Raw genomic sequence first — 22,792 nt, forward strand, 5'->3', positions numbered from 1 at the left:
GACAGGGCGTCCTACCAGCCAATCCCTTGGTGCGGTGGGTGGCACCGAAAGGACGTGGTTGGTGGGGCTTTGGAGGCACGACAATCTCAGGGATCCGGAAGTGCCCGCGGGGGAATCGGTAGGAAGGCTGATGGTTGTTGAAGGCCTCTTTCGCGTGGCGCGGGGTGTTGAGTGTGTGTGGAAGTGGACGGGAGGGTGATCGGTCTGGAGTAGATGTGCTGGGGTGATGAGGCGTTTCCCGCAGCGGCCGGGAAGGCCCCTAGAGGTTCCTCACCACAAGAGATATTGACTATTGATGCCCCATGTGAGGAGAGTCTGCCGTGTTGTCCTTGTGAGGAGGCGCTGGGTAGTGCCTGGTCCTGGCCCCATGTAGGAGCAGTCTGTTGGGGCTATACAGGAAAGGTGAAAATCGATCATTTGTAATTTTCTGTACTCACAAATCTGTATCCCTATTGTGTTCTTTCATGCTGCTCAGAAGAAAATGAACACCACCCCCTTCAGATTGGAAGCTTATATAGAATAGCATCGAGAAAATCCTGATTGCTTGCTGTTTAACATAAATTAAATCATTCTCATGTGGAGAGTATGCATTTCTAGTTGGTATCTTTTATTTGTGTGTGACCATTTATTTACAGTTAAAGCTCTGTGAATTATTAACCGAGTGAAGTGGAAGGTCTCTGCAACCAGCACCAGAACAAGAGGACACAGTCTCAAGCTGTGCCAGGGGAGGTTTAGGCTGGATGTTAGGAAGAAATTCTACACAGAGAGAGTGATTGGCCATTGGAATGGGCTGCCCAGGGAGGTGGTGGAGTCACCATCACTGGAGTGTTTAGGAAGAGACTGGATGGGGTGCTTGGTGCCATGGTTTAGTTGGTTAGATAATGTTGGATGATAGGTTGGACTCGATGATCTCAAAGGTCTTTTCCAACTTGGTTAATTTCTATTCTGTTCTGTTCTATTCTATTCTATTCTATTCTATTCTATTCTATTCTATTCTATTCTATTCTATTCTATTCTATTCTATTCTATTCTATTCTATTCTATTCTATTCTACAGAAAGCAGATGAAAATATTGCTGGTTAACTTTGCCCAGGGCACAGACAGGAGAAATACAGCAAATGCTGGGAGGTAGCTGTTTACCCATATATAACATTGGGTCACTTGAATAATCTCCACAGACACCCAAAGGGATAGGACATATAAAGGTCATGCTGTGGCCCTCGCTGATGTTGCTGCAGTTTTCCCTTGTTGCTGCAGCAGCCATGGCAGTTTAGTGTGTGACCAGAAAGCAAGGTTGTAGAGGAATACCCGTCACCAAAAACAGAGAAGATTGATGGTGTAGGGAAATAGCTGGTTTTCTGGTGGAGAGAAAAACCCCAAAACCCAAGGGAACAATGCATGGGCTTGTTTGAAGAGGGGCTTGGGTTGATAAGGCAATTCCATTGTAGGTTTGACTGACTCTTAAAGTAGCATAAACCCTGTAGAGCCATTCTGAAGACCTATTATTACAAATTAAATGAACCCCCTTAATTAGGTAGCACTGTGCCAGGAGAATTATTGACGTGTATATGGGGGAGGGTTTTCCACTTTCTGTAGGGAAGTGAAAATGAGCATTGTGTAAAAATGTAGGCATTTTTCAGGGTATTATGCTCTCTACAACACAAGTATATAAAAAAGGGTTTAATTTTGTTCATGTTAGTACATTCTTTTAGAACATAAGGTTACTCATCCAGCAGGTGAAGTCTTCAGGCACTTAAAACCCACATTGCATGCTTTCATTTATTCATAACATTTTTGTGTCTTTAATAGGGAGTCTGGTGCACAGGTACAAATACTGGACTATTTGATGCACACAGTCAATAATGTCCTAGGCAATCCTTTTTGTTGTAAGATCCTGCTTCTGTAGAAATATGAAAAGTGGAGTCCTGAAAGACATAATAATATTGAATTTATCGCCAGGTTTTAATCTTTGCATGAGGCCTGCCTGCACCTTGTTTTCTAGCTGTGCTGGTACACAGAGGAAAGGCAATAATTCTTTCTTTAATGTTTTCCAGGTTATTCAGAATTAATTCTCATGTCAGCAGAAAGCTCAACCATCACAGTTCGCCTTGTTCGCTCTTTTGAACACCGGAATTTCAGACCTGTGGTGTATCATGGAGTTAACTTGGATCAGACAGTAAAGCAGTTCATTACTTTTGTGCAGAAGGGTAAGGGGTGGTTGTCTTATTCATTCGTTTCAGTCCAATGTGTTGCTGTCTCTGCACAAGAAAGTGGAGAGGAACGAATGAGAGAGAATTCTCTGGCTTTGGTAGAGATGCCAGATTTGTGTTTACATCTCCTGTGTTGCTCTCCTCTCTTGGATGAGAGGTCTGGAGTTAATAAGAGCTTCCATGGCTAGTGTGCCATGCCTAAATTTGGGTAGACTGCTCCCCCTGCCCAAATCCCCATGTCTAGTCAAAAAGAGATGAGGGCTTTGCTGCATTTGGCTCAGTGCCTCAGGCTCCTTGAGTGGTGCTGTCAGGCAGCTATTCACAAATTAATGGGAATAAATTAATAGAATTTAGGAGAGCCTTTGATCCTTAGGAGCTACACCAATATGTGGAATGTGGGAACTCGAGTCTGTTTGCTATTTGTGAGAAAAGAGGACCTTGAAAAATTGTTTCTGACACTGTGAGGTCTCACCGTGCATGTTTGCTTCGAGTTTCTCTTTCCATCTTGAGCTTTGTGGTGCAGATTTATTCATCTATGGGCTTTATGTTTTAGAAGCCTGGTTGAAAGTGACAGTGTGTCTAAATGTTAATTAATGTGGCCCAGCCCACGCAGGGAGGCAGTAGTTTGGGTGTTACCCTAATCTTGCAGGTCTATTTCCTCACACCTAAATGGAGACTTCCAAAGGGTGCAGTCTAACCCCATGGGATTTTTAGTTTATTTTTTTTTTTTTCATGGAATCAACTTAAACAAATCTCAAACTGTTACAGCTGATAACATTTGAGCAGCTCCTGGAACATTGCCCTGGGCCTTATGGCTGTGTTGTGTTTTTAGCAGCTTCCATACAGAGATGGGCATGGCAAGATCTTAGGATGCCTTTTAGGAAACTACAAGCACTTTCAGAACATATGGCACAGCTGCTACTATGAAGCCTATGAAAATGAAAAACCAATACTAAGAAACTTGCTTTTGATGTGTGTAGTGCTGCAAGTTGATGTTATTTGAGACAAAGCTAGTGCCTTGATAAAAGCTTCTTGGAAACTTGTTCCACAGATGGATACTGCTGTTCCTGGTCTAAAAAAACTGTGTTCCATCTTTCACCATAATCTGTTTAATGGGAGAGTTTGGGCTGTGTCCTTCCTGTGGCTGAAGAGTTAACTTTGTACAGTTTGGCTTCCTTTTTGTGTCTGGTTCCCATGGCTGTGTTTACTGAATAGTTACCAATGACAGTTGTCAGATGTTTGTATAAGGTGGATCGAGGTGCTGTGCAAACCATTAACAGGGTGCTCCTGGCAGATTTCTGAAGGCTCAGACTCCTGTGATCACATCTACTTGCACTGACTCACTCTCCCTGTAGGTCATTTTGTTCAGAGGGACTTCATGCCCAAGTGAAGTCGATCAGCTATAGAATCTGAGCCAAAGGTTCTTATGTTCAAATGAGTCTCCTGCGTTTTTAATCAATTTTGATATAAAGGGTGTCCAGGGTGCATGCATGGACCCAATGGGAAATAAACCAAGGGAAATAAATAAATAAAAGTGACAACTTTGTTTTAACTCAGTGCTTTTGTTTTAAAAGATGTGCCTTCAAGAGCAGGACTTCCTCCTCCTTTCAAGAATTACAAGTATGGTATGTGGTCATTCATTTATTTGTTTATTTTTGCTTGCTTTTCTTGTTTTAGTTCCTCTAAAATGCAGACATAATATCCTATACCAGTTTCTATAACATTCAGAACACAGCTGCTGTAGAATACTCATGCTGGTGGCAGTGCCTGCCTACCCTTGCAACTCTATCCAGGTCTTGTAGCAGGTGTTATGCCGCTGGGATCGTGTCTACTGAACTTGACCATTATTTTGAAGTTCTGAATTAGGCTGCCTGTTACACATCATTTGCTAATTGGTGCTGATGGGTTTTGCTATTAATTTTTTATTGCTTTTATAAGTGCCTTTTAACTCTGTGTTTTTTTTTTTTTTACTCTAGGGAGCAGCTTGTGATCTTAAACACTTTGAAATTGTAGCTCTCCATGGGCTTATGTATTTCAATATCTATTTACTAATTACGAAGTCAGAAAGGATGGTGAAGTGGGAGATGAAGGCAGTAAATGGAAAATGCTGAAGACATACTTAAATAATTTACATGATATAAAAGAAGCAGGAGAACTCTGCTCAAAGTCATTATGAAAGCTCTTAAATACAAGCTGATGGAATGAAATGGCCTGGTGTGAAATTTAGGCTGACTTTATCCTCTAATGTAAAGCCAGGTGTATATTTCCTTTTCCTGAAGATTGTAGTGAACATGTGCAGCTCATCTGTTTGGGACAGAATACACTTTCAAAACAGACTGAGTTACTTCCTGTCTTGGAGTTTGTTAAATCAGCTGTCAGTAACATACCTTTTCCTAAACTGGCCAATTCAGAAAGTTCCCTTGGAGTTTCACTGCAAGTGATCCCCTGTCTCCTGTGTTCCTGGAGTTGACAGACTCCTTCCTCTACAGTGACTCAAATAATTGAATGAGGAAACTGCTTGATGCATGTGAATGGTGACAGTCTATTTGCCTGTTTGTAAGGGGGTGGGTGTGTGTGTGGAAAAAGCCATGCATTTCATTTTGAGTTATTGCTGATGGTCAAACAGATACTGCAAAATGAAAGCAGGAAAAGCATTAACAATTAAGATCTGTGCTCTGTCAGTGGGAAGGACTTGAATGTTGCTATTACTTTTAATGTATTACTTAAGGTCTTGAAATCTAGGTAACTATAAATTTGAATTTGGAAGTGCCCTTTCAGCCTCTAATATCTATGGCTTTGGCTAGATGAGGGGGTCCTATCCCTGCTGCTAGTTTCATTGCTTAGAGCATTGATTTATTTTTTCCCAAGGCATATGTTGTGTGATGGTGATGTGTGGGACAGAGCATAATGTGGATGAAAAACACTGCAGAACTTTAAAACCTGTTACACCAGTTTGTGGAGGTCTGCTTGTATTGGGATGGTGCTAGCTGTGTGGAAATTTTCACAGCAAAAAATCAAAGCCCAGTTCCTCACCCTCCCCTCAGGCTGCGAACCATCCAGGTTCATTTTTTTGGCATCTCCTGTGTGCTTTACTCTCTTTTGTGTATGAGAGTATTTTGGTGATGAAAGGGCAGTAATAGTTCTGCATGAAGTAAGAGATTTTTCTTTCTGCTTTGTTTGGCAGTGCCAAAATAAATCTCACTTGGACCTGGCTGTCTCTCACCTTGCCTATTTCAGCTTCCTTCTCTCCAGAATGCAGCACTGCTTTGTTCTCTCAGCATCATGTGTGATGTCACATTTGTCTTCTTGGCTTGGTGCTCTACCTTGCATCTCAAAGCTTACGACTTTCATTTTCTTCTAATTTCTTTGGACAAGTCATTCTTGCTTGAGAACTCTCCTCAGTGAATCTCCTGTCATTGCTGTCTTTTCAGTAGTGATGTCAGCCTAGGTGTCAACTTGTTTCATAAACTGCTTCACGTGGGTTTTTTTCCTTCATTAATGTAGAGCAATATGGTAGGTACTTCACAGAATCAGACTGAGAAAGTGATTTCTTATCTATTGTCACAGAAGATCTATCACAAGAAAAGGAAAGATAAAAATTTCAGAATATGATCGAGTGGGAATAAATGGGGTTGAAACAGCAAAGTCTGTTGAGAGAACATAAAGCTTCAGTTAGGATGAGAAGAGGCTGCAATTTCATTTTTAACAGAGAAGCCATTTAGTAGCTGAGATGAAGACAGAGTAAACTGCTGGGTGCCAGTGGTGAAGTTGTGAACAAGTGAAATTGAAACAATAGTTCAAAGTATGACTGGGCAAGAAGAGAGGTAAGCGAATGTGCCACAGTAGTGGAGGAGCTTAAATCTAATAGGCAAAGAATGTTTATTTGTTGTGGTAGAAAGGTCTCATACTGCAGTCTATTTTTGCTGTGAGTGCTTGGTCTTTTTGCAATGTTTCTATGCAAGATGGAGCCTGGTAATTGCAATTTATTGCAATATATGTCTTGTAACATCACACTTATTAACAGCACACCAAAGCTGCCTTCTCAGTGACCTCTGCAGTGGGAATGCAGAGTATTTTTTTTTACCTTATATAAGATTTAAAATGTTAAAGAGGTTATAGTAGTATGTAAGCAAACTCCAGAATGAGAATGTGATTTCTGTTATTCTGAATACCTGGATACTTGCTCTTAGTAGTTTGAAAGCTGATTTATCCTATATTTAACTTTCTTGCATAATTCTCTTACCAAGCTATTTCAACATAGAGTGCTCAGTTAGTGCATAAATAGAACAGAAAATGATCAGGCAAGCAGAACTATTTTTTGCTTCTTTGCTGGGAAGGGATTGATATGTTACTGTCATTTTTTTTTTCCCCAATGAGGCTTCAAAGTTCAATTTTTATACTTATTTGTTTGTTTCTCATTTTTTAAAGTCCTTCATGGGCATCTTGTGACTTCCATTTTCTCTGGATCTTTGCACTCATCTACTTGTTTTAGTGACCACATTATTTTCCCCCATTTTTCCCTTCTGTTAACAGAGCCCTGCCCATATTCCCAGAGGAAAGGGATAATTTTTCCCCCCTCTTTTGTATAGCTTAATTTCTTAAAGTTCAACACTGCACAAACATATCAGAGAGAAATGTTATAGAAGAGGGAATAGCACTAAAAAGAGGAGAGGCTGTGCATGTTTGAAATTTCAACCATGGTTGCTTTCTTCCTGAGAAGGGAAGTTTTGAGGAATGATCTGAAGTGGTCAAGTTAGTCTGTCTTAATCATTTGCTGCCTACCAACTTAGCTGTAGTAGTTGGCAGTGCATAAGTGTTTTGTCCTGCCCCTATTGCCTGTGTGAAACCTGCTAGTTTAAACATCCTAACTGGCATTTAGATGGATATGTTTTGACTGGCAGTTGGACTGGTCATTAGTTCTTGTGATTCAGCCACCAGACGGAAGTCCAACAGAATGTGGTGTCTTAATGCTGGATTGACTGATTTAAGACTGTGGCTGCAGGAGTGGGGAATTAAGAGGTTTTCTTCTCTTTTAGGTTGAGTACACAAAATTATTACTAATAATAGATTGTGAACCTTACCCCTTTGTCTCCTTTCCCCAAGTACAGTTGTCAGTGTTGACTGCCTATTAAGCCTTATTTTAGGAAAACATTGTATTTTCTTTCAGATACAATGAAGATTATTCACCAGCCACACAAATCTAAGGTATGATAATTAGCTATATTCTTCCCCTTTTCGGTGCTTCAATAGGGGTGATCTCTGCACTGTCAAACAAGACCAGGGCAGAGACAGTCAGTAAATTCTAACTCTTTGTATTCTTGTTCTCTGATTTGTAGACTGGTGAACTTGTAGTGGGTTTGGAGGACGATGACAAACTGATTTTGAAAGAAGGCAGTACGCTGAAAGCAGCTGGAGTAGGTAGGAGCACATTTGTATTGACTGAAGGTGCTGTTCATTGTGGTTGTCATTAAACTGATAACTGGCTGATTATGTTTGGATAGCCTGCTGCAAAGTAAATGCTATTGCTGATGCTCTTTACACTACCTGATAATTATTCAGGGAAGAAGAGGGGGATAATGTACATTCAAATCATTGGGCTGAGGGCAGCAGGTATCTGCACTCCAAATGCTCAGAATGCAAATTGTGATTTTTAGAGGGTATGCTTCTAATTCTGCTGAGAGTAATTTTAAATGATTGGCAGATAGGTTATTAGTACCGTGCCTGCTTAGTCTTATCAGTAACATTTAAACTGATGTTTTGGTTAGAAATGTAAGTGGTGGAACCAGCACAGAATAATGAAGTAAGATTACATTTGTTTAATAGGCACTGTATGCTGCATGATAGCCAGCCTGCTCAGGAAAGCTCAGGCAGTTTCATTTAGAGAATGTGCTGAACATAGCAAAGAGCTGAAACTTGACCTGATTTCTCACATTTTGACAGGGGACTACATATAGGGCATGTCTTTTGGTAATGTAAAGAAATGTCTGTCATGATAAAATTGATGGTCCCTGGATGTCCTTTGGGCTTCTCATAAATGTGGCTGAATGACTTTGTGGCAGCAGGGTACTTAGGGGATGTAGTTGCATTCCACCTTGATATGGACATTCACTCATTTGAATCTGATTTGCCTCGCTGGAACGAGTAACTGCCTGTGCTCTAAGTGCAGGGGAGTCGAGGAGAAAGCTCCCTGCTGCTTCCCACACCCTCCCACTGCTTCCCAGCTAGTGAATGGGATTTCTTTCTCCTAGGTTTCTTGACTCTTTTGTTTCCTGCCACTTCCTGGTTTTAAGTGCCGTGGGATGACTCTTTAATGTATTTCTCTGGAATGCACTGCAACTGGCCTCAGTATACATTTCCTAAAGGTCTTCGGGCGTTCCTGTAATGTGAATTATAGTTATTCTCTGGCTATTTGCACTAAACCAGGCCTTTTTATGTGGGGGAAAAAAAGATTCCTTGGGAATCTGCCTCTCAAGTCTTACAGATTGGTAATTTATTTAGCAGAAGATAGATTTGAGCACGATTTTTACATACTTAACACCAAAGAGGCAATGCCGTTCAGGAAAGGGACTGATGACAGCGTCAAGTGTTGAATTAGAAGCAGCCTTCTCCAGAGCTGCCTGCTTTAAAACAGGCATTGATAGTTTTATGTGCTATGGGTCTTTGAAACGAGGTTTGTTAGCTACAGGACTGAAACAGTTAGATACAACCTCAGCAACCAAGTGTCAAAATCCCAGAGTAAATGCGACAGCGAAAGAAAACAGCAATGAACCCGCTTGTTCTGTGTCTCTGTACAAAGAAGGGTGGCTTATTCAGGGAAGATAATTTAAGGCTGCTTTTGTTTTTATTTATTTTTTTTTCAGAGCAACTAACAGCAGTTCCTCATTACTATGCAGTGGGCATTCATGACAAAATAAAACCTCTTGCTTTGTGAAGTGCAGTGTGCCATTATGCCATTTTGAATGTTGCTATCTTCCAGCATGTCTTGATGTGAAAATTAGCTGAGTTAGGAGCGGGATCTTTCTAGTCAAACCTTGCAGAAGCCCTCCTTCTTTAACAAGAAATGGCAAAAAGGAAACCAAGGAAGTGAAGTATGATAACATACACCAGCTAGCCCTCATTTCATATGTTTTCATTTAAATCAGTAGGAAGAGTTGAAATGTCCTATTGGCATATTCCATTTTTTCCAGTGCCTAGTCTGGACAAGATTTACTCAAGTAAAACAGAGAAGTGCTGTTAGAAAACATGGGAAATTCTGAGACATGCGGGACACTTTTTCCTGTGCTGCTGTTGATTGCCCATGGCACTTCATAGGGTTGGGTTAGAGAGTAAATGATGAGGACATTAGGTAAGTGTCCTCGGGAAAGCCTCTGTGGTAGTGATTATTATTACAGCTATTATCTAGTCAGCAAAGTTAATGTTTGCCTGCTTTGTTTTGTTGGTTTTTTTTCCCCCCTTTTCTTTTAAGAGCAGGATGTGTGTTAATAAAGCATTCAGTATTCATTGCAAAGTCTTGTCTGTTTTCTACTTGGGATTCTAAAACCCTTTCCACTCTTCCCCCTGCCCCCCTTCTTTTTTACAAGACAGGCAGACTTCATTAACTTCAGGTTTAATTTCAAAAACGAGTGTGGAACTTATTGGCTCAGCACCTTAAAGAATTCGATGTTTAATAATTGTGAAGGCTTTCCATCAGATTTGTCTCTCTTCTGAATTAGTAATGTTGCTGACTTACTGTTTTAGAAGAGGAAGTCCTTGACCTACTGGGTTGAAAGAATTGTGACTGCTCTGAACCTTTGTGGGTCCTTTAGCTCTGCCATATCCCCTGTGAATAATTAGAGGTATTTGAAGGTATTGCTGGAGAAGCCAATTTGTGTCTTTCACTTTGCATATTGTTGAAGCCTCATGAATTAATCATCAGCAGGGCAAAAAATTAACTTCTTCAGACACATATTTTGATGGGTCATGAGGGAGAATGTAAAGTGATCTGTAAAATATTCTACTGATCCACTAAGTATTAAATTATTATACCTACAGGCTAATTTAATGGGAAAAAAAATAGTTTCTTTCCCCCTTTTCCTAACAGCAAAATGCACACACACACAAAAAGAGGGAAAACCAAGCTGCATTGTTTTTTTTTGGTGTTTGAAGACATTAGAAATACAATCACTTAATTTGCTGAATGCTTGTAGAAACAACTCTGAAAGCTGCATTAAATCTTGAGGGGGTGGTGTACGCATTTACTTCTATGCATTCAGGTTCTTGAGTTTTGTTTGGGGTTTTTTCTGTGGGGTTTTGGTTGGTTGTTTGGTTGGGTTGGTTTTTTTTGTCTTTTTTTCCTGTTTGTTTGTTTTTAACAAGGTTGAACAACATCTTTGATAGCAGCATCTCCGTTGCAAAGCTCTGAGGATGGGAGGGGAAGTGTGTGGTGACTTGCAATTATCTTTGACCAAGAAGTTGCCGATTGTCTTCTGTGATTTGAAAGAGCTGGCTGTTGGCTGGTTCATTTGCTAGTATGCTAAGTATTTTTATTTTTCTGTTTTGTTTTTTTTTTTTCCTAGCAAATGAGACTGAATTAGCATTCTTCTGTGAGGAAGATTACAGAATCTACAAAGCTAATCCTGTTTCAGCCTGGTGAAGATCCCAAGAGATTGTTTTGTTTTCCCGTACCTGTTGTGAATTTTCCTTATTCTGCTTAATGAGATTTTGCTTAAAGATCAATAAATCCTAGAGGATTGCTTTGCAAACAGTGCAATTCCCTTCCTATAGAAATTAATTTCTGTCAATATGAAAAGACTGAGAGAAGGAAAAGTGGAGGACAGAAATGACTTGTCTTCTTTCTTGCATTTCTTTTTACTTTGCTTGCCTCTTTCAGTGCACACAGTGCCATCTCTGACCTGTGACACATGTTCTTGGATCCTATAGCAGACATTAGCTATGTATGGAGATTATACAATGCACAGTAAGATGCCATCACAGTGCTGGCTTCTAATGAAAATGGAAAAGTTTTATGACCAAGCCACTGGGTGTTTAGGAGGGCTGGAGAAGAGAATCTCTGTTTTAAGCCATTGCTTTACTTCTCTCATTTTATGTTTGATTGCTTTTGTTTAAATGGTGCAGACTGGCAAGTGTTTCATGCTCTTCACTAGTGAATGCTTTCCTTTATATTCTCTTCTAGCCCTCTTTAGCATTCTGGAGGGGACAGATGACTGTTAGGAGGCTTTTGTGTTCGAGGACCAGCTCGCTTCTGTCTAGCTTTACTTCATGGAGACACCTTAATGTAAGAGATAGCAATTTGAGTTCTGCCAGGACATCAGTGTGTGGAAGTAAGAACTGGGCTCTTTTCCAGATGGAGGGAAAGCTTATGATTTCAGATTTAAGAATAAAACTAGAATAGTTGCATTTTTGCAAGGAGAGGCCCTGTCTGAGAGCCAAGACTGGAATTGATTTTTTCATGCTTTCCAAGAGCCAAATATTCTGTTGCTGTATGTTAGTTCTTGGTGATCCCAGGCTTTCCTACTACATTAACTAAGTCAAGAATAATGAGAAATAAACATGCATTCAATAAAGTACCTTTAGATAGATACTGCTTATGAAACTGCTTTTTAGGGGTACCAGGATGGGGCACTGTGCCTTTAAGCCTCTCTTGACCGTGATAAAAGTGATGCTGGCTGTCTGCCCTAGCACGCTGTTTGGGCATAGGCTTTGCTAAATCAAATCAGACTCTTTCCAGAGAAGTAAGCTTGTAATTTTCTAGAGCTTTGATTTTTATGTATTTATTTATGTATGCATGCCATCTGTTGTCATGTGATAGTGAAAACAAATGGGTGATTTCCAGAATATCTAAAAAGAAGTGGAGTACTTCAGATGTAGAGCCCAAGAAATCTCCATGTATTGTTCCCACCTCAGTTCCTCCATTCTTCCTGACAATTCGCTGATTTAGACTGATTTTGGTAGCTGGTGTTACTGGTAGCTTTGCTTCAAGCAGAGCTTTGATCTCTTGTGAAAGTAGTCTACCCTTTTGTCATCTGCAATTAAAAGGCTGATTGTATCTTCATCTTGTAAGGAGAAGTCCTCTGTTGCTGGAGTCACCTGTGTTCTTTTGGAATTTGGATGCTCTTGTACATGCTCTGATGAATTTATGAGGAGAATTTACCACTTGCTTCCTCCTCCTGTCCAAGCTGCCATTCTGTTGCTGGTGCCTTCTCCCCAAGCACGGGCCTGCATCTCAGCTACCTTCTTATACTCTCTGTCTTGTTTGCAGATTAATCTGGCTAAAAAGAGTTTGTACTCATCTTCTCAGACAGTTTAAGCTAATGCATTGCACTCCAGAGTATACCAGCTGTGTTCAGCCATATTTACCATCATGAAAGTAATGCTGTAGGAAGTAGATGGCATACTGGAGAGATCAGTGTCTCAGACTGTCCTACCAAGGCATCTGGGTGATGTCTGTCAATGCACTCAGGCTCTCAGACTGAGCAAACACTATCATTTTTCCCCCTCCTGTTCTGGGGATTTGAATTTTATCTCTATGCCTTTCAGACAGACTTGAATGGGTTTTGTGATCTCTTTAAGGCATTTGTGTTTGAAAGAGTCACCAAATTTCAGCAACTACCCTTTCTGGTCTAGTACTATTACAAATGTTCACTACCACATTGAGTGTGGCACTGTGGCAGAGCAATTCTACAGGATCAGTGAGAAGATGGTAAATGTTTTAATGCAAATATTCAAGAGTGCTGTTTCTGGCACTGTGGTTTAGCTTCTCTTACCAAGGGAAGAGTTAAGCTGCTGCTTTGTGAGCTCAGTTCTCTCTGGCAGGAGCACTTCATTGGCTTCTTTCTACATCAGCACAGTAGAGCCTTTTGTAGTGCTCTCAATAGCTCTACTTGGTAAACTGGGTTGTTCCTGAAGTGTTTTTCTACTTTTTTTTTTTTTTAATTGGACCTTTAATAGTGCTTCTTTCAAGTAAGCCCCACAAAGCCATAGATAACAATTGACAATTTAAGATAGATGCTGTTCCAACAGTTTTTGGTGGGATATTACATATAATTGTGTCATATATAATTGTGTGATAATATATAATTGTGTCACAGCAGGTTTGATTCCAAGATTGTTGAGTACTCAATGAAATCTGTCAACACTGGCTAATAAATTACTAAAGACTGAGATGTCTTTGCCCATGTTGTTATGAAATTGCCTTTCTAATGAAGGAAACCACCTGCAGAGTTGGTACCATGTTTGGTACCAAACAACATGGACATGAACTGTTGCATTGGTTCACAATTACTGTTAATCCAAGTAGAATGGAATAGACCAGGTTGGAAGAGACCAACCTATTATCCAACCCACCTAAACAACTAAACCATGCAACCAAGCACCCCATCAAGTCTCCTCCTGAACACCTCCAATGATGGTGACTCCACCACCTCCCCAGGCAGCCCATTCCAATGGCCAATCACTCTCTCTGTGTAGAATTTCTTCCTAACCTCCAGAAGTTGGCTTCTCCATGATGTATAGTGGGATAAATCATAGTTTTGCTAGTGTTCTTAGACATCATGGGGTTAGTGAGGAGTCATCTTTCAGTGTGATGTACCATTATTTATTTATTTGTTTGTTTACTGACTTACCAAAAAAAATAAGAGCAGCATCCAGAGTGCAAGCTGATGAATACAGCTTCTCCTGGGTTGTATCACAGCAACAGGGAGGGGCAGTCAAACTGCAAGCCAAGGGTGTGTGTGTTTCTTGGAGAAAGCATGACTTCAGAGAGGCTGAAGTTTTGCTTAGGGAGTGTGGAAGAATAGATACTAAAAGAAAAAAGAGGAAATTAGGAGAGGAATTGTTCTGAAGATGAAGAAGTGGTAACAGTGCAACTACTGAGGATGTAAAATCTTGAATGTACAACACTCTTGGCAAAGAAATGCTGAAGTAGTGCTGTCTTTTACAGCACCAAAGCTATGAAATTGGTGCATTTTAATGATTTTTTAATTGAACTCTCAAACTGCTGGAGTAGGTGTCTTGGTTGTTTTCTTTCTGTTTTTGTCATGTTATACCCTCTGCATGTAACAGGTTGTGTATTTTTATGTCTGGAGGTAGTGATGTATCCTCTCAAAGCAGCAAGAGCTGTGAAGACTGCTACACATGGATAGCCGAGTTAAATGTTGACAGTTACTAATGGCATAAAGGAGTCTCAAAGATCTGATATGTACCAGTGTTAAAGTTGTGGAGCTGCTTTATTTGATGCAAACATGCTGTCTTAAAGGTGATCTGGCAATAAGATATAAGTTGTGGTTTTCTCTTTCACTCTTTGGGAGTATTCAGCACATGCCCTGACAGATCACTGACTTAAAATAAGCTTGCAGGTAACAATCCAAGAGCTACCACAGCCGTGCCAGGGCATCCTCGGGTCCTGGCCTTGGAAGCTAATAGCCACAGAAATCCTGAGTGTCCAGAAGTCAAGAGGGAAAAACCAGAACATGTGAAACTCATTCTTGGTGTCTTATGACAGCAGCTGGCTGGAGGCATTACAAATGCTTAAAGCAAGTGCACACTTTTGCTTAGTGAACAGTCTAGACTGAGCTCAGTCTTGCTGGTTGGCACCTGATACTCTTTCTAGGACTTCCTTTGCATAGTACTACTTGGCACAGGTTTGCAAATGATGAATGAGTCAGGCAATGATGCCCAGTAGACAGCTTTGCTACTTTTCATACAATCAGGATGTTGACTTTTCCTATTGAGTTAGAGAAACAGACACACCTTTGCATGTTTTCCCAGCCACTTCCCTGTGCTTCTTGCTGACACCTCTGCTGATTTGTGTTGTTTTAATGATTAGGTTTGCACCTCCTGATATGCAATGGCAGCATTTGACTTGCTGGAACGTTTGTTGACTTGCTGGAACATGTCCAGAGAAGGGCAACAAAGTTGGTGAGGGGTTTAGAACACAAGCCCTACGAGGAGAGGCTGAGGGAGCTGGGGTTGCTTAGCCTGGAGAAGAGGAGACTCAGGGGAGACCTTATTACTCTCTACAACTACCTTAAGGTAGGTTGTAGACAGGCAGATGTTTGTCTCTTCTCCCAGGCAGCCAGTACCAGAACAAGAGGACACAGTCTCAGGCTGTGCCAGGGGAGGTTTAGGCTGGATGTTAGGAAGAAGTTCTATACGGAGAGAGTGATTGCCCATTGGAATGGGCTGCCCAGGGAGGTGGTGGAGTCACCATCATTGGAGGTGTTCAGGAGAAGACTTGATGGGGTGCTTGGTGCCATGGGTTAGTTGTTTAGGTGGTGTTGGATTGGTTGATGGGTTGGACGCGATGATCTTGAAGGTCTCTTCCAACCTGGTTTGTTCTATTCTATTTCCTGTGACAGAACATGCCTTTTTTTGTTTGTATTCAAGAAGAAATATGCATTGAAATAAAGAGAAGTCTTTTTTCTACAGTCACTGATAGTGCACAACAAAGGATCCTTTCTTGCTTTACAGGAGGATTTGGCACAGGACAGCACAGTCCACCGGTCGAGTAGAAACAAAAATGTTTTTAATCAGAATGCTTTGTATCTTGGAAGGAAATGAGAGAAATTACATCAGGAATGAAAAAAAAAAACAACCCCACATAAAATCCAAAGCAGTGAAAAGCCCAAACCTATTGCCATAAACTGTCTGCAGAGAAAGCCACCAGATGTCAGCACAGCCTGTTCTTTCGCTCTCCAGAACCTGCGTCAGCCAAGAAATATGTAATGTTTATGAAGAGTGCTTATCTGTGAATTGGCTTAGCCTGCAAATGCTGTACTAGGGCTGGGGTGATGAAAGCTGAATCTTTCCTTGCAGAAAGAATTTCTTTTTATATTAAAATCAAAAAGCGGCAAATTGAACTGGTATCAGCGCTTAAATTCCTCTTGTTGGAGCGCATCCTCTGCAGAGCCAGTGCCAGCATATCTAAATCTTTGCATGCTGCGAGGAGGCATTTGCAGAACATTCATTTGAAGAATTGTCTGGAAAAGATCAGTGTTAATTTGCTGAGGATTTGTAAAGTAGACTTTCAATGTGCCCTTCCCTCCCCCTCCCCTATTTTTAACACAAGGAAAACCACCCAGAGCAGACACACATGCAGAGCAAAGCATCTTCAGCAACAGAGCTTAAGCACACAACAAATGTATCCTCCATGCTTCTGATTCTAAGCTTCTGCTATTTCTTCCTTGTAGAGCGAGGGCTGAGGAGAACCTGGCACTGTGTTCTCTGGGCCATGCTTTCTGAGCGGTCACGAGCTGAGATGGGATACGAGTTTCAGAGCCCAAACCCAAGCACCATGCACAGCTTAATGCTGTCAATGATTGAAGCATGCCTGGATGCTGCCTGGTTAAAAGAGTAAATTTGAATTGTTGCACAGGGACAAGGTGCAACAGGGCTTTCTGCTGAGATTCCTGTCACTTTTCTTGCAGCAGCTTGCAGGTGCCAGGGAGACTATTGAAGAGAAGGAAGTTAAGTGGCAGGTAGAGCCTGGCTGACCTGAATTCTTGCTTGCTTCTGTTTTGGGCTGCTGCTTTACTTCCTTTCTTCTAGCCTCATAGCACTGCTGTCATGCTAGGGTCTCACCAGAGCTTACTGTTTATGAGAACTGCTTATTGATTCCTAACTATCATAAACCTCAAACACTAGTCACAATCTATAGGTGATGCATGGAAAACTGCAGCTGTGCTCTTTGCAGGGGAAGACCTACTGTGTGAATGGGTGCAGCCAGCATGGTGGTGCAGCTTGTCTGGGAGGTGATATTCTTGCTTCTCTTCCTTTGGGCAGCACCCAGTCCTGCTTCTCTGGGGATCAGCACCCTGTCTTGAAGCATGGCAGATAGCTGAGAGGTGAATGTTTAGGCTGGTGATGCAGTGGGTGAGAGAATGGGGCCAGAGCTTTTGGCTTCCCAGAGATAGGATATTTTTTATAAGGATTGTACCTCGTCTTTGCTAACATCCTCACTCTCTTTCTCATAGCAACATCTTCTTTCCTTTGTAGCAGGCCAAGAGCAGCTAGCCAGAAGAGTGAGAGTTTCACATGGTAGTGAATATATTCAAGAGTTCAGTATGACAGAGAGCATAAGGATTTACCTTTCTATGTCCGTTTCTGCTCTCTGGCAGGTGACTCACAGTGTTGTGTACCAGGAATGGCAACAAGTGCTGTAAGAACTTCAGCTGTCAGCTCGCATTCCACACCTTGGGAAAGCTTAATTCTGCTCTCTAGCTGAAGCCTAGGGAACATCTTATTTTATTCAGTGAACTGAGACTTCCAAAATGGAAGGTGTGGTGTTAGGCTGGCTTTTTTTTTCATACTACTTCAAGGTCACATCTTTGGCTCTCTGCATGTATTTGCATCCATGCAACTGGAGGACATCAGCTGATTTTAGAGTCAAAGCAGCAATCTAGAAATTAAAGCCTTACATTCTAGTAGTTGGCATCATGGACATTGCTTCACAGTGCTCTCTTTCCCTATCCCACCCAAATTAAATAAGCTTGGTTTTGCAAGACCAAACTTGAACCTTGCACAGCAACTTTGTTTTCTAGAGTGCTGAGCGAGACAGATACTTAAACCTCTGATTGTGGATAGCTCTTTAAGCCAGCAAGCTGGCTTGCAGCAGCTGAAGCTAGCTAATTGCAGACCAGATATAGGAAACAGATAACATGAGTAATTCAGCAGCTGAACAGCAGCTGTAGTGGATCCTCCAGCGCTGAGGTTTCTGAATTTAAAGCAAATGATCTTTCTAGGAGGAATACAGTAGTGCCACTTTAAGTCTTCAAAAGGTTCTGGTAGTACTATACCTTGCAACAAGTGATCCTCCTGGCTAGACACACGCACCAGTTATTTTTAGTCTTTGATTATGAAAGTCCTGCACACAAGAACTGTCCCTAATCATAGATGGTATCTTCCTGCTGCATGTTGTATGCTCAGCTTTAAATTAAGCATGGTTCTGACTTCCACTAAAAAAAACAAACCTTATGAAGAAATTCTGCAAAACTGATGCTGTTCATTGAATCAAATAGATAGGAGAAAACTGTCCTAGTCTAACCAGTCTCAAGCTGCACCAGGGGAGGTTTAGGCTGGATGTTAGGAACAGAGGGAAGGCAACTGTACTACCTCCTTTGAGGCCAGGTCAGGGTGTTTAATTTAAAGGCAGAGGATCTGAGTGCCCTATGATGCCTTGTCCTCTGCTGGGCATCATGCCAGAGGCTGTAATGGCCTCAATGGTAGCTTGATGGCCAATCTCCCAATGAATGACTTCATAGAATCATAGAAGTTTGGAAGAAACCTTAGAGACCACCAAGTCCAGCTGCTCACCTAGAGCTCAATCTCCCCACAAAAGTGATCAGGAACTTGGAGCTCTTCAGCCAGCACCCATGGATGATAGTGGAGTAGTCATCAATCATTGCCCTAACAACCGGGGGGCCACCAGGCCCCCCGGCCTTTGTTGTCACCACCACCATCACCCAGTGTGCACCAGGGGCACTCACCAGAGATGAGAGGAGGATCCTCAGCCCAGATGGGCTCAGCTTAGGGCTTCTGCCCTTCCTGGGGGGGATTAAATAGGGCAGTGGGTGGGGAGGGCCAAGTGACCACACCTGGAGTGGGAGGAGACTCCAATAGAGCCCAGGTGCTCTGGGATTTGATGGGGCAGGTGAGGGGCTTCTAGGGTGTCAGGAAGTGATAGGACAGGGGGGAATGGAAAAATAACTAGAAATGGGTAGATTCAGATTGGATATTAGGAAGAAGTTCTTCCCCATGAGGGTGGTGAGACACTGGCACAGGTTGCCCAGGGAGTTGGTGGAAGCCTCATCCCTAGGAGATTTTAAGGCCAGGCTGGATGTGACTTTGGGCAGCCTGCTGTAGTGTGAGGTGTCCCTGGCCATGGCAGGGGGTTGAAACTGGGTGATCCTTGAGGTCCCCTCCAACCCCAACAATTCTATGATTCTAAAACAATCTTGCAGTTTAGGCTGGATGTGAGGAAGAAATTCTTCACAGAAAGAGAGATTGGCCATTGGAATAGTGTTGGGTGATAGGTTGGACTTGATGATCACTGAGGTCTTTTCCAACCTGGTTGATTCTGTGATTCTGTGATTCTGCTATTCTATTCCACTCTATTCTTCTACTCTATTCCATTCCACTCTATTCTATTCTTCTACTCTATTCTGTTCTATCTAGTTCCTTGAATCTGAAGCGTGGTCTGCAGGTCCTGCTACCTCTGTGTGTGAGATGTTGAGCTCAAGGGTAACACCAGAGTTTTGTGGCAGGTCATGTAGCAGAGCCTGTAGCAGGTCATGCAGCAGAGCCTGTAGCAGGTCATGCAGTTGCACTGGCCATCTCAGAAAGACTGGGGGGAGTACAGAGTTGCTGAAGCAACTGCATCCCCTGCAGAGATGTAACTGTAGGTTGATATATGACTTTGTAAGTAAATCCCTGAGGAGTGAGAAACTAACTGTACTGTTAAAAGCCTTGTATTATGAAACAGGAGGAGTGAGAGAACTGTACCTGCAGAGGTTAATCTTCAGCACAGGAATTTAAATGGAGTTGTTAAAATCAGCTTACAAATTAGCTCATTAAAATGCTGCACTGCAGATCTAGAAGTTGGTTGATCTGGCATGACACTTCTATGAAGAAGTGACTTAAGAGACAGAGAACGAATTGATAGTATTAAAACTCTTTTTCCAGTCCTATAAACTCTCATTTGGAATTCCCACTTTCTTGAACTCTGTATCAACAGCACTTTCTCTTTAGTGAATTAAGCTTGTTTGATCCTGTGGTACAAGTACTGTGTCATATCACTAGCTTCTTGTAATGGAAGGTGTGTCTGTACACTCTTGTGCCCTCCCACGTGCATAGGAACTCTGTAATTGAGGCCCTGGCACCGTAGGTCACAGCAATGACCATTTTCAGCTATTAGCTTGATAACCAGACTCCATTAGCTGCTGGCTGTAGTAGGTTTTATTTCCTAGTGGTTAAATTTTAGGTAATCACACCGCTTTACTACTGCCATTAAAGTCATGGTGTTGTTTAGTGGAAAGAGTGAGAAAAGACTCAAACGATTTCTGGTATTATCTTGACCTGTTCAGAATATCTTTTATGTAACAACAGATGCCAGTGATTAAAACTGGCTTTACTCTTACAGCTTTTCAGTTGGTTCTTACATATCCCAGAGGCACATAGGAGGCAATACAGAAAATAAAAGTATAAAGAATTTACATTCCAGCTATATATTCTGCAATATTATATATATATATATGTGTGTGTGTGTGTGTACAAATATACAGAGAAAGAAACTCCAGGTACAAAACCAGTTAAAAGGTAAATTGTAAGCTAACCTCACTAAACCCCCTATTCACATCCAAAAAAAATAAAGGTGTAGGGAGAAGGTAACTGAAAAATTTCTCAACCTACTTCTCAGCACTCCAGAATCTGAAGATATTAGGCAAACTGTGTCAAACGTTTTCAGGACCAGATGCCTACAGAGGGCACCATCTGAAATGGTGTTGTGCGTTTGTAGGAGCCAGTCTCAGTCTCTAAAAGAGATGGTGGCTGGCTGGACAGTCTGTTGGCACAGGCAGTACCTGGAGACACTTGAACAGCCTTTTTTTAGACTCCATGGGGCTGCAGTAGCTGTGGGGATTTTGAGCTGGCTCATCTGTCCATCTGGGCTTGTGCCCATCTGAAAGGGACCATGCTGGCTCACTAACAGAACCAGCTCCCCAGGAAGGCCCAGGTGCCTTACTCTGCTCCTGCTCATGGAAACTGTCCCTTTGCCATCGTTGGGAAAGGGCATGTGTGTAAGAAAGTCATCTAAACAAAGGTGCAAATCTTACTTCTGCTGGGCAGAAAGGTAAGTCCTCAACCTTGTGTGACTCACACTAAAACCACACCTTTCCCCTTCAAGACAAAGCCTGCAAGTTTGGGTAATGTTCTTTACTTGTCTCCTAGTCCTTCTTATGTTTTGTTTCTGTTTTCTTCCACCAGGCAGTGGTCTTGTCTATCCTAAAGATGTGAAAAGAACCTTAGGTGGAAAAAAGAGGCATTGGAATACACTGCTGTAACCAGAAAATGTGTAAGCTGGTGCTTCTATGTTGATGATGAAATGCAGGAGAAGACTTAAAGAACAAGCTTTCTGAATCCAGTGTTCCCTGAAGTATGAATTAAACTAGAATTATACTGGTGCAATTACACTCAGGTGAAACTGTCTCAAATCCATGCAGAAACTTAAGCTACCATTCAAGCACAAATGGAAAGTGCTGGGTAGTCAGTCTGTTTGCTGAGTGATTTGATCAGGTGCTGATCTGGGCTAGGTTGTGGAGGTAGGTGGGGAAACCTGAATAACCACAGCTTGATGAAGAGGATAGTGGAGAAGAATGGTACCTCCCCTGTGTTGCCAAAAAACCCCATCCACAAACCAGAAAGTCCAGCTGATTATGAAATCTAAGCATTTCCCTCATGTCCATTTCTCTCTAGTCAATGAAATGAAGTGGTGTTTGGAGACTTTACTGTAAGCCTTAAGCAAGAAAACTAAAATCCCTCAATATCATCACTGACAGCATTAGCAATATTTGGAGAATGCTGCTGTAAATTTTGAAGCCATACAGGGAATTTCTAAGGTTTTCTGTGTAGAAATCATCCAGGCTACAAAAGCAAAGTTTGCTTGTAGAAGGGCTTATGCACCCCAAAGTTGATCATTTGGCCCTCTGAATTTCATTTATGTTAACTGGTCCAGTAGCAGGTATTTTCTTGTCTCACAACCATGACTCATTTGATGCTGACAGCTATTGTTTTTCAAAGCAATACTGAACACTTGAGTTGTGTCTTTTACTTAACTGTAGGGAAATGAGGCTGTTCTAGCCATGTCCTTGTGCCTGACCTTACTGAGGTAGACTTCTTGTGTCACCCCAGTTGCTTGCTTTTAAATGAGCTTTTGTGAATGGCTGTACCTTCTCTGTTTGGTGATTTGGATGTCCAGAACCTAAAGAATTATTCTGATAAAGAGCAAGAGCTTGAAGGAATAGAAAGTGACGGGTGGAAAATGAAATTAGGACAGAAACCTTCATTGCCCTGTACCATGTCCAAAGTGAGTGTGAAGTCAGAAGAGCATTTGATACCTGCTTGATGTGATGTAGCAAATGACTTTTTAAGGTCAAGGCAATAAAGGACTCTGCCCAGAATGTACAACTGCTATATTTTCATGCTGTGGTCAAAACTTGCTGATCCTTTTGCAAGACCATACAAAGCTGCTGTTTTGTCTGTGTAAATGGACATGTTAAGGTGACAATGGCTTCTAAAAGCTTCACCCTATTATATGATATAAGGCCAGCTGGAAGGCCTTGATTTTCTCCATGTAATTTTGTGAGGCAGCAGGACTGTCTGATAATTACCTTCGCTCTATTTCCATCCAGTGCTGCTGGAAACTTTGGCTTAGTAAAACACAGAACATAGAGCAGCAGCTTTCATTGCAGAGCCTGCAGTGCAGACCAGATGTGTAATGTTAGGGATAGCTCTCTTCAAGTGCTTTTCTACTGCTGGAAAAGGTGCTTTAGTTTTGTGGCTTCTGAAAGCGCACCAGGAACAGTTTAGAGGAC

General features: G+C 41.7%; 1 protein-coding gene across 3 annotated transcripts; it reads left to right on the forward strand.

Annotated features, from left to right (window-relative positions):
* Positions 1-21,900, forward strand: C2H2orf76 (chromosome 2 C2orf76 homolog). 3 transcript variants are annotated; one of them, XM_054176665.1, is made up of 6 exons: positions 1-118; positions 2,055-2,207; positions 3,785-3,835; positions 7,378-7,415; positions 7,547-7,628; positions 21,186-21,900. In XM_054176665.1, exons 2-6 carry the CDS (start codon positions 2,075-2,077, stop codon positions 21,260-21,262), a joined length of 381 nt encoding a protein of 126 aa, XP_054032640.1. In that variant the 5' UTR covers positions 1-118; positions 2,055-2,074; the 3' UTR covers positions 21,263-21,900. The 3 variants fall into 3 exon arrangements, with proteins under 3 accessions (XP_054032640.1, XP_009902711.1, XP_054032633.1); XM_009904409.2 differs by lacking the exon at positions 21,186-21,900 and adding an exon at positions 10,766-11,869 and having other exon boundaries at positions 7-118; XM_054176658.1 differs by lacking the exons at positions 1-118; positions 21,186-21,900 and adding exons at positions 175-402; positions 10,766-11,869.
* Positions 21,901-22,792: the final 892 nt, after the last annotated feature.

This window comes from Dryobates pubescens, chromosome 2, assembly GCF_014839835.1.
Source record: "Dryobates pubescens isolate bDryPub1 chromosome 2, bDryPub1.pri, whole genome shotgun sequence".
Taxonomy (NCBI): Eukaryota; Metazoa; Chordata; class Aves; order Piciformes; family Picidae; genus Dryobates; species Dryobates pubescens.